This window comes from Lissotriton vulgaris, chromosome 6 (genome assembly GCF_964263255.1).
Source record: "Lissotriton vulgaris chromosome 6, aLisVul1.2, whole genome shotgun sequence".
NCBI classification, from domain to species: Eukaryota; Metazoa; Chordata; class Amphibia; order Caudata; family Salamandridae; genus Lissotriton; species Lissotriton vulgaris.
In genome coordinates, this window is record NC_141694.1 from 1,412,202,727 (window position 1) to 1,412,214,409 (window position 11,683).

The 11,683-nt window shown below is 47.8% G+C and overlaps 1 protein-coding gene across 1 annotated transcript in view; it reads left to right on the forward strand.

Annotated features, from left to right (window-relative positions):
- ECT2L (epithelial cell transforming 2 like) overlaps window positions 1-11,416 on the forward strand; it is a 566,170-nt gene extending 554,754 nt beyond the window's left edge. The window contains exons 22-23 of the mRNA XM_086927539.1: window positions 7,047-7,219; window positions 8,803-11,416. Coding sequence (XP_086783665.1) covers window positions 7,047-7,219; window positions 8,803-8,933 — 304 coding nt within the window. The 3' untranslated portion in view covers window positions 8,934-11,416. The remainder of the gene's footprint in view (window positions 1-7,046; window positions 7,220-8,802) is intronic.
- Window positions 11,417-11,683: the final 267 nt, after the last annotated feature.

Here is an 11,683-nt window from a genome sequence, read left to right on the forward strand (position 1 = left end):
TACCAGTGTCATTGACAGGAGTTTCCTTATAGAGGTTCAATTTGTATAATAATCTTCTTTATAGTGGAAATCTCGTCATGACACATTTCTGTGAGTACTTTTGTGCCGCATTGCGATTATGGTCGGCACTGTGGTTGCGTTTTGGATGTACTGCCTACGCAGCACACAATAGGCACGAGCCCTAGCGCGAGTGTATATTTCTCATGACTTGTGTGCACTTCCTTACCGTTGCTGCCCTCGAGCAATAAGGTGCTGTGAAGATCTCTGCGTGTCTACAGTTCTTTCTGGTACCTGAACTGCGCAGGAGTGTGAACAGCACCAAAGTGACTGGAGCCACCCGGAGCTTAGTAAGTCTGTGTGGTGCCATCTTCTTCTATCTTCCATCTATCTGGCACTCTATGCTGAGGAAGTCTCATAACTGTGTTCCCTGTTGTCGGTGAGCGTTCCCTCATCATTTGAAAATACGGTGAGCTGTATAGTATTCCAATGAACAACTCGGCAACACGTCATTTAAGATGAACCTCTCCATGTGTTCTACCTGCGCTTACATTGCAAGAAAGCGACTCAGCAGAGGCACCCCCTACATGGTCGCACCACCTGAAATTCAATAAATTCAGACCACACAAGTTTCTGTTTTATGGATGAATCGAGTCTGCAGTTTATTAGGCATTTCCAACTTACAAGCGATCCTTTACACACCATTATTTTTTGTCTGGCGAGCCTGTGTCCTTACCCCATTTGCTCTGCACTGTGCCCTACATTCAGTGCAGCTATCTTTGCCAAGGTGACCTATCACCGTCCTAACCCCATCAGCTCTGCACTGTACCCTACATTCAGTGCAGCTATCTTTGCCAAGGTGACCTATCACCTGGGGACACAACCCTTCACTTTCACTCTGGGCAAGCTTATGCTTCCAGCCCGACCGGGTAAACTTTTACTTCCGGTTGCCACACACTCCTTGTGTAAGCATCTGCTTCAACCCAAACGGATGACCCTTTCGCTTCCGGTGTCCACTCACTCCCGGGTAACCAGCCGGTTCCCACCCGACTGGGTGACCTTTCACTTCTGGTCTCCACACATTTCCTTACGGGTAAGCGTTTGTTCCCAGCCCGGTGCCTTTTTGTCGTGGCTCATTAAGCCTTACAGCGCGCGCGAATCACTTTCGTTTTAATGCTCCTCCACCCCCTTGATCTCTGCTCTCACTACCCCCTCCCTTCTCCCCCTCCCTCCTTGTCAGTTACTTTCGCGCACACTTCTACTTATCTCAGGATTCCGCCCCTTTCTAAAGACCTCTTCATCCCCACACCCTACACTGCACGGCCGCGATTACGTTCAATTTTACGGCTGCAAATGCTAGTCTTCCTTCTGTTTAGGCTCCTGCAACATGCCTGCAGCTCTCAGGCACAGCCCGCCTGCCAGCAACGAAGATCATCATGCAAGAACACATGGCCGAGGTCCTGTGTATTTAAAAGCAGAGAACGTGTCCGCCCCGTTCTAAAGACCTCTTCAGCCCTACACCGCGCGGCTAGTGTTCCGCAAATTCAAGATAGGGGTATACAATGGGTGACTGGTAGTACCTGATATGAGGCACTTCTATTTAGCATCCCAACTCATAAATATTAATGGCTGGGTCTTTGCACCGCAATCTGAACCCGCATATAGAGTGGACCGCCTAACCATGGGAGCGACCAGATACCTGGCAGCGCTGTACATGACTAAAGGGAGGAAGCTGCTCCCGATGCACACTCAGATGGTGGTGAGAGCATGGGATGATGCCACCAAGGCACTGGGGTGGAGGACAAGCTGACCCAACGGACCCCACTATGGCATAGCGATGGAATACGTGAGGTGGATCGATTGAGGGTATTCCATTACTGGAGTCATATTGGTATTGACCATCTTGGGGATATAAGGGAATGGGATCCGATGATGTCCTTTAGCGACCTCCAAGGAGAGTACCAACTGGCCGATACGAAGTAGTACAGGTACGTTCAATTGAAGCATGCATTACGATGCCACTTTAAAGATGGTGAAACTATAACAGAGTATGCCCCATTAGAAGACAGACTGTTGCTGGACCCCATCCTGATACAGCAATCTCCCTTACGTATAAAAAGTTAGTGAATAACCTACCCGACCCCCTTGGCCTGCTTCGGGCAACTTGGGAAACAGACATCAGCCTATTGGAGGACGATGACTGGCAAGAGGTGATTCAGAGTAGGGATGGGTGGAATTTGCTTAGTCGCGCTACGCAAAACTCAGCGAAATGGTAAAAAATCTCAGCGTGCACGCAGAAGTTCCGCGAACAAGCAGAATTGCTTGTTCCGCCCATTCGCGATCCTTTTTTCCTGTTCGCAAATGCGGTTTGCGGGCTCGGGGAGAAATATTGCGAACACGCATTTTGAAAGAGCGAACAAGCAAAAAATTCTGTGAAGCCGCGGATCGCAGAATTTTTGCCAATTCCGCGTTTTCTGCGGAACGTGAAGTTACCCAAATTCCGCGAGCAGAACAGAATTTACCACCCAGGCCTAATTCAGAGCCCGAGAGAGATCGCTAGTGGGGCTAGATTCTGATTAATTCAGTTACGCATCCTGCATAGGGCATACTATTCTCGCACACTTCAACATAGGATCGGGCGGGAGGTTTCGGACACCTCCCTTAAAGGCTGTGAGTTGCCTGGTACATTCTTTCATATTTTATGGGAGTGCCCAGTAATACAATGGTTTGGGGGAAAAGTAGCCAGAGTAATGTCAGGGGTGGCGGGGACTCACATCCAAGCGGAGGTACACTGGTTTTTGCTGGGTATTACCAGAGGTTATTGCTGGCCGCCGGAATCGGTACGATTAATAAAACGCATCTGTTGGGTGCACGGATACCTCCTAAAATAGCTGACTGGGAAACGGACTTGGATAGGTGTCGATTGGCGGAGAGAGGGTGGTATATGAGAGCAGAGGTTGCCAAAGAAGTGGGAAAGGATATGGGGCCCCAGGGAGAAAGATAGATCCTAGATTGAGAGATGGCCAGGATGATAAGATTCCGGGCACATACAGTGAATCACGTTTGTTATGTGAACTCTGTGAAATCCCTGACCCCATTGTATGGACCTGCCTATACTCCTGATAGCTGCTGTTAGTAGACTGTATGACGAATCATATTGTACTATGTATCTAACTGGAACTGTTGTTTTGTTCAATAAAGATATATTTAAAAAGTAGCTGAGAAGTCATTGGCCGGATTGGACAGCAGCTTTAAAACGTACTAAATTGTGGGTCAAATTAATTCCATTTCTTTCATTTGCTCCAAGCACATCGAAGAGATAGACGAAGGAGAGGGGGTATATATCCCAGATGTAAATCTGATGCGGATTTCTGTGACTTTTTTGTTCTTTTTCGAATGCCCACAGGTTAAGGAGAGTTGGGATAAAGTAGTATCCACTGTCTCAGAATTCACCTTTAAATCCTTATTATTCAGACCAAATGTTTGCTTAACAGGACGATTACCCAGATCAAAAAACAACCAATCATTTACCATGCTTGCTAACTAGTCATATGTTCTAATCTAAAGAAGATTTGCCATGTTTTGGAATTCATCACAGCTGTCAATATTGGTTTTTTATCAAGGGAGGCAAGAGAGGAAAACTAAACCCTAACCAAAATGCAAAATCCAAAATATGTCCTTGGGGCCGTCAGTCTAATGTTTCTGCCAGCAGGGGCTCATACAGAGGAAACATGTTGCTTCACCCAACTCTAATCAATCAATCCATTTGTAGAGTGTGAGGGTCTCAAGGCGTTGGTGGGGGGGGGAGGGGGTGGGGGAGGTAGCTGCTACTGCTCGAACAGCCAGGTCTTGAGAAGTCTCCTGAAGGTCAGCAGGTCATGGGTCTGTCGCAGGCGGATGGGGAGGGTGTTCCAAGTCTTGGCGGCGAGGTAGGAGAATGATCTGCCACCTGCAGTCGCTCGTCAGCAGTCGCTTGTCGTATGCCTGGCGGTTCGGGATGTAGAAGGCGAGTCGTTCATTGAGGTACGCTGATCCAGCGTTGTGGAGTGCTTTGTGAGTGTGAGTGAGGAGCTTTACGGTGATCTTCTTGTTGACTGGGAGCCAGTGCCGGTCTTTCAGGTGGGCTGTGATGTGGCTGAGGCGGGGGATGTTGAGGATGAGGCCTGCAGAGGCGTTCTGTATGCGTTGTAGCCGTTTCTGGAATTTGGCTGAGGTTCCCGCCTAGAGGGCGTTGCCGTAGTCCAACCTGCTGCTGACGAGGGCCAGGGTGACCTCCTGGTTCTGTTGGGATCCATCTGTAGATCTTACGGAGCATGTGGAGGGTGTTGAAGCAGGAGGAGGAGACGGCGTTGACTTTCTGGGTCATGGACAGCGATGAATCCAGGATGACCCCCAGGTTGTGTGCGTGGTCAGTAGGCGTCGGTGCAGCTCCCTGCGCGGCCGGCTACCACGAGTCATCCCAGGCGGAGGGGGTGGATCCGATGAGGAGGCCCTCCATCTTGTACGAGTTCAGTTTTAGGCGGCTGTTCTTCATCCATTCAGCGAAGGCCTTCATTCCTTTGTGGAGGTTGGTGGTGGTGGGGGCCTTGGTGAGGGAGGGGATCAGCTGGATGTCATCGCGTATGAGATGATGTTGAGGTTGTGCGATCGGACGATGTTGGCGAGCGGTGCCATGTAGATGTTGAAAAGTGTCGGACTGAGGGACGATCCTTGGGATATGCAGATGATCTTAGTGTCTTAAGATCGGAATGGAGGGAAGCGGACACTCTGGGTTCTGTCGGTGAGGAAGGAGGTGGTCCAGTCCAGGGCTTTGCCACGGATCCCTGTGTTGTGGAGTCGTGGGCATAGTGTGTGGTGACAGACGGTGTTGAAGGCAGCCGAAAGGTCCAGGAGTATGAGGGCTGCGTTTTCTCCGTTGTCCAGCAGGGCCCTGATGTCGTCGGTTGCAGCGATGAGGGCTGTTTCGGTGCTGTGGTTGCTGCGTAATCCGGATTGGGATGGGTCCAGGATGCTGTTCTCTTCGAGGAAGGAGGTCAGTTGCCTGTTGACAATCTTCTCAGTGACCTTTGCCGGGAACAGGAGTAGGGAGATGGGACGGAAGTTCTTGAGGTTCTTGGGGTCTGCCTTGGGTTTCTTGAGTAAGGCGTTGAACTCAGCATGCTTCCAGCTCTCCCCGGGTAGGTGGCGGTTTCGCAGGAGTTGTTGATGATCTTGCGGAGATGGGGTGCGATGGTGGAGCTTGCTTTGTTGAAGATGTGGTGCGGGCAGGGGTTTGATGGTGAGCGATAGTGGATGGTGTTCATGATTTTGATGGTATCGTTGTTGTTGACGTGGGGCCAGGAAAGCAGGGGGTCGGTGTGGCTGGGAGGCTGTGTGTCTAAAGCATTGGTGGCTGTCGGGGGGACCTAGTTGTTGAAGCTGCCGTGGATGTCTGCGATCCTGCGGTGGAAGAAGGTGGCTAGGGAGTCGCAAAGGTCTTGCAATGGCAGGATCTTGTTGGAGGTGGGGTTGGAGAGTTCCTTTACAATGTTGAAGAGCTCTTTGCTGTTGTGTGCGTTATCAATGCGTTCTTTCCTTTTGGCGGTACGGATGAGTTGGTGGTGTCTGCTGATGGCGCTCTTGTAGGCTGTATGGTTGTCTGGTGTCTGTTCGTGGTGCCAATTCTTCTCAAGCCTACGGCAGGCCTGCTTGGATGCCTGGAGGTCAGCGGTGAACCAGGTAGCTTTTCTGTTGGTGCGTTTGTTAGAGGGTTTCTTGATCTGGGCAAGAGTGTTGGTGCAGTCGTTGATGCATTGCCTGAGGTTGCAGGCAGCGGTGTCAGTGTCGGTGAGTTTTGTAACAGAAACAGAGGGCTTTAAAAGCCAATCTTGACTTCCTTTCTCCTCTAGAATTCATGAAAAACACATATCTTTAGGAAATATGTATTTTGTGTAATCGTTGCATATAAACACAGGTGCCTACTGGGTAGAGAATTACGGAAAACAGTTGTGTGGGAGGGTGTTCCTGGAGATGCAGCTGAATGCACAGATTATGTCACACATGAGAACTCTTTACCATGATGTCGCCTCTCCAGCACAATGCCACATGCCCTAACCTTAAGCCTTCATTGGCTCCAGAGGTTGACACATGCTCCAACTTTGAACACAACCTTCATTGGTCCCAGAGGATGACGCATGCTCCAACTTTGGACTCAACCTTCATTGGTCCCAGAGGATGACCCATGCTCCAACTTTGGACTCAACCTTCTTTGGTCCCAGAGGATGATGTCATGCTCCAACTTTGGACTCAACCTTCATTGGTCCCAGAGGATGACCATGCTCCAACTTTGGACTAACCTTCATTGGTCCCATAGAATGACGCATGCTCTAACTTTGGACTCAAACGTCATTGGTCCCAGAGGATGACCCATGCTCCAACTTTGCACTCAACCTTCTTTGGTCCCACAGGATGACGTCATGCTCCAACTTTGGACTCAACCTTTATTTGTCCCAGAGGATGACACATGCTTCTACTTTGGACTTAACCTTCATTGGCCCCAGAGGATGACACTTGCATTAACACTGAACTCGATCTACTGGCAACAAACAAAATTTAGGGGAATTTCACCCGTTTAGAGCAGGTAAGATGCATAAAAAAGCAGCATTTGTAACCCTTAAATGCATAGTGATGCACAAAGGGGAGTTTTATCTGTGTATGATTAGTCATATGGATTTTAAGCCACTGACTGCCTAAGTGGCCCAGCTACTCTGCATGATTTGCATTACGTAAGAAAGTAAGTAAATATTTATTGTATCAATTAATAAGTCATTACTATATGATATGCACTGTCACTCATAGCTTACAGTTTTTTTTGCTACTAGTTCAAAAGTGTTTTCATCCAGAGAATGGAGCCTGTGGCTGCTGGAATATCTGAGTTAAGACAATGTGACATACAGAAATGAAATCAGAAGCATCTTCAGCCAAACCTGGAGTCCTCCTCTTCCCATGAATCTTGTTTGGTAGTGACCCTAAGAAATAAAATAAAAATAATTTGTTCCTCTACATTGCAGGGTCTATGAGCACATCAGCGACCTCAGCCTTTTCCTGTTCAATGATGCTCTGGTCCTAGCTGGCCGCAGCGTTTCCTCCACACCTTTCCAAAGGACCTCGCTTACATCGTACCAGTTTGTGGCATCCGTCGCCCTTCACCGACTGCTCCAAGAAGATATCCCGGATTCTAAATGTAGGCATTACACACAGATTACATTTCTTTTCTTTTTTTTTTCTATTGTAAAATCGGAATTCTAAGCCTGGCAAATATGTGGTTCATTTATGTACTTTAATACATCATGTAATGCCATTTTAAGGCATCATTGTTCAGTGGCTCTCCTGATTAGGATCAGGCTGGTTATCCTGTTTCAGGTGCACTCTTCTGTTTGCCACAAAAACAGTATTAGTGTTGTAGTAGTTGGATGCAAATTATGCATCATGACGTTTTGCCCTCAAGATCTTTGCAGGTCACATGGTGAAAGTCTTCGAAACAGATATCACCAATTACTATTTAAGCGCTTCAGTAATTGTGAAAACAGGCACAGTTTTCACGTCATTCCCAACTTCAAGGCTCAAAATGTGAAAGAGGGCAAATTGAACGACCTCTAATTGCAGGGTGCACAATTTGCTACTTGGATATCAACCGACTCCTGTTGAGATCCTAACACTTTTGATACTGAGTAATGGCTCTCACATGCAGCAAAGTGTTTATGTGCTAACCATTTGTGAATAAAATAATCACTATCCCTCCCTCGACTAATTCGGTGGCGGTCCCTGCCCATTCCTGCTCTAGAAGGGGACTCACTCCTCCCCTTTACAGGAGTAAATCTCTGGCCCTTTCCAAGGTGGGAAAGGGCTTTGAATACATTTGTGAATACTCAGTCACCAATTTGTCAGTGGGAGCAAACCTTCCATAGCATCCTCGTCATTGAAAGTCCACTCTCAGCTCTGGTACAAGATTTACTCCCACATGCAGACCCGGAAGCAGAGAACGGCAGAGAAGCAGAGAACAGCCCGGGACCAGGGTTCAATTCCCGACGCCGCAGGGTCGTGAACCAGGGTCAGTGGACTCGATAATTCTCGCTTCGGTGCCTACTCTAACCAGGGATCACACTCGGCAACTCTGGGCATTAGCTTACCTCATCTCTACAACGGCCCCCCACATTCGCCGGGGATGCCTGGTTTCACCTTGGAGATACCCAGTAGGGACCATCTCACAGGGATAGCCAGGACGGGTTCCCCAGCAGTCTACAGCGCCACGACGCCTCAGGGCAGCAGTGCGCTTTACAAGAACACTTACATTACATTATATTATACTGGTCTAACATTAGGCGGGGAAGTAAAACCATGTATTCATAATGACTTAGATATCGTAAACATTCTTTTTGCATATTCAAAATATTCAAGCTAAACCTACATGTGCAAAATAGCTTTGCCAGCCGCACTATGACTATGCCACTTATTTATTCTGCTGTGTCTCCATCTCACATAGAAAATCTGACAATGGGCGTGGCCTGGTGCTCAGGAATCAAAAGTGGACAGCCTTGATCTAGCGCATGCCACAGAGTTCCATTACTTGCTCCCTGTTATTATGATCCTATGCAGAGTCCATGCTCACATACAGCCTATGCATGCACGTTTGTTTCAGGAGGATCACTAGAGGGCGGCCGCTGCGAAGTGTGCGCAGTTCCTTTTCGGCCATTTGTAATTGTATTAACTGAAAGCACAATATTTCGGTGAAAAGCATATAATCACCAATATTTCATTTTTTCTTAGATGTCAAAAATGCCTTCGTCCTGCAAGGCCCAAAGCGGAGATGGATTTGTTCTGTAGAGAACGAAGAAGAAAAGTTTACATGGCTGTCGGTCTCACAAAGTGCAATAAGTGCCAGCATTGCGAAAAAGTAGCATATTTATCAAAATGCCAATCCGAGCCTGTCTTCATTTAATCCACAGGCATTGTGTTAACATAACAAGCTCTGAACATTGATTTCCAAAAATGTGTGTGTATTGTTTCTATCCGGCGCGTGATAAACTATGCAATGGGGAGAAGTCGGCTAGAGTTGTCCGTTCAGATAAAATTGATGATGTCTTTTTATTTATGAAAATGTTCTTGAAAAGTCAATCTAGCAATTTGTAGAGCTCCGTATCCTCTGTAATCGTAACGCATTCGTGTGCTGTGTCATTGCCAAGCACTGGAGGGTTTGTCATGGTCACACATATTGCATCCCCTATCCTTGTCGTGTATCCATCATTTGAAATCCAAGTGCCATATCATTTTACAATTGCATTCAATGGTTTAGTTGTGGGCCCTCCATTCTCATTGCCAAATATGCATGCATAGTAATGATTCACACTGTACTTGTGCAGCGGTGCACCTATGTTTTCAGTGTTAATTGGGAGATGCTCAAGTAAAAGCACGACATCAGAACATGCATTTGCAATGCAATAGGGTCTTGCCTTTGGAACTTTATACAGTTTTAGCTATGAAGCACATTATTCTGGGTAAAGCGATTCTGGTATTTTACTGACCTCTGCTTGTCATTTTCTGTCAAGACAGTTAAATAGAGGCAGTTGCTAGAAAAAAAAGTAGTCCCTAAGCAAAAGATGAAGCAGATGAGTCCTGGGACAACGCTCCAAAGCCCATACAACAGATTTTCCAGACAGCACAAGTGCTGTCTAGGCTCGCCCTAAAAAGTCGACTACACATAATTATTAGTACTTTTTCCAGAAGAGCGGGTACCATTCAGAAGGCAAAAATAAGGAAAAAGCAATTGGTTTGAACCAGAAGTCTTTCAGGGGAAAAGTCTAAATATGCTTACATGGTAGAACAGGAGTGATAAGGGAAAATAAAACAACAACAAAAGTGCAAGGATAATAGACACAGTGAATGGATCTTTTTTCTGTGGCAAAATATTTCTAGAAGGGGGCTGTAGGAAGGTACGTTGCTTCTGCATGGTTACCCCCACTTTTTGCCTGGTTTTACTGTGGTTTACTGACTAGTCTGACTGGGATCCAGCTAACCAGGACCCCACTGTCTGTGCTTCTTCCCTAAATTGGACATGGAGAGTACTTAGGTACACTCCAGATTGGCTATTGGTGTACCCAAATAAGTCCCTAGTATATGGTTCTAAGGTACCCAGGGCATAGGTACACCAGGGTCTCCCATGGACTGAAGCATGTATTATGCCACCCATGAGAGACAACTTAAATTGTGACTACAGGCCTGCCAAAGCAGTCTGTGTAAGCTGCTACTAGCACAAGTTACGGCAGATATAAGTTTCCTTATATCTGAGGTCACTGCGCTTAAAACCTATAAGTCACCCCTAAGGAAGGCCTTTCAATCCTGAATGCAGGGTGCTCGGTTCTAAGTGTGAGGGTGCCCCTGCATGAACAGGATACCTTTACAACCTTCAGAGTCCATTCTCTCGGGTTGTAAGTGCATCAGCCATTAAGGTACATAGAGCAGCCATGCGTCATTAAGCGATGACCATCTCTAAACTGGCTGTAACGAACCCTGTAGTGTTTGGTATCTGACATGTTGGAATCATACACAGTGTGGGAGGTATGAGTCCATGCACTGTAAAGCTCCTTTGGGAAGCCCTCAGTGTTCCTGGTACCAGTCTTCTAGCCCTGGACATCAAACTATGGCTGCTGTCGAACAGAGACACAATTCTACTTTCCTGCTACTGAGACAAACTCTAGCAGAGGAAGGCAGGAAAATAGGTATCCTGTCACAGGGAGGTGTGACCACATCCCAGACAGGACTTACTGTATTGGGACAGGGTGGGGGCGCTTGTCAGCGCCACTCAGACTGCTTGAAGGGCACACTTGGTGCCCTCCTTGCATACTCCAGTCCAAACCAGTTCAGGGAGTCGCTGGCACCCACTTTGCACGAAACTCGACAAAGGACATGGGAGTAACCTCCCACTGTCCAGCCACTCCTCTAGGTGGGACCCCCTGAATCGTTCCAACCCTTTTCTTAGGGTACTTAAGGGCTTACTTGTGCGTGTGTCCCAGGATTCGTCATGAGACAAGATTCAGATCACATACCACTTCAACTTCGACCGTCTGGGATCTGGACCACTCTGGACTTCATGTTGGGAACCAAGACTGCACCCGGAAGCCACCTGCTGCCGCTGGTCTCGTCGTCCTGCAAGTCTGTTGCAACGTCTATGCCTGTGCTTCTTACAGATTCTTCACCAGGCCTTTGGGCATCCAAGACAACCAAAGGAATCTCCCATGGAGCGAAGGAGTCACTCCCCTGCATCAGCAGGCACCGCAAGACAGCTGACCGGTCGGCTGATCCTGGGCTCACACAGACTCTGAAAGGCTCAGCAACACAGGTGGTGGTTCTGCAACTCCCACGAGGCCTGTATTACCTCCTCGTCCTGTCTCCCCATCTCATTCCTGACAAGTGAGCAGCTAGTCTGCTCCACAGAAACCTTTAGCCTAGCTGAGCTGTTTGCACTTCCCCCAAGATGGCGTCACTATCACGTGACAATAAAGGGGGAAGTGCAGCATCGGAACATCCTGTTCTTTTTTTTCTGCACTGCGTGCCTGTTTGCCTGGTTGTGCTGGACGGGGTTGCCTTGATCTGGGTAAGTTTCCTGTTGTTTATTGTTGTTTGCGGTGGCCTGCTTTAGCGGCAGCGTTTT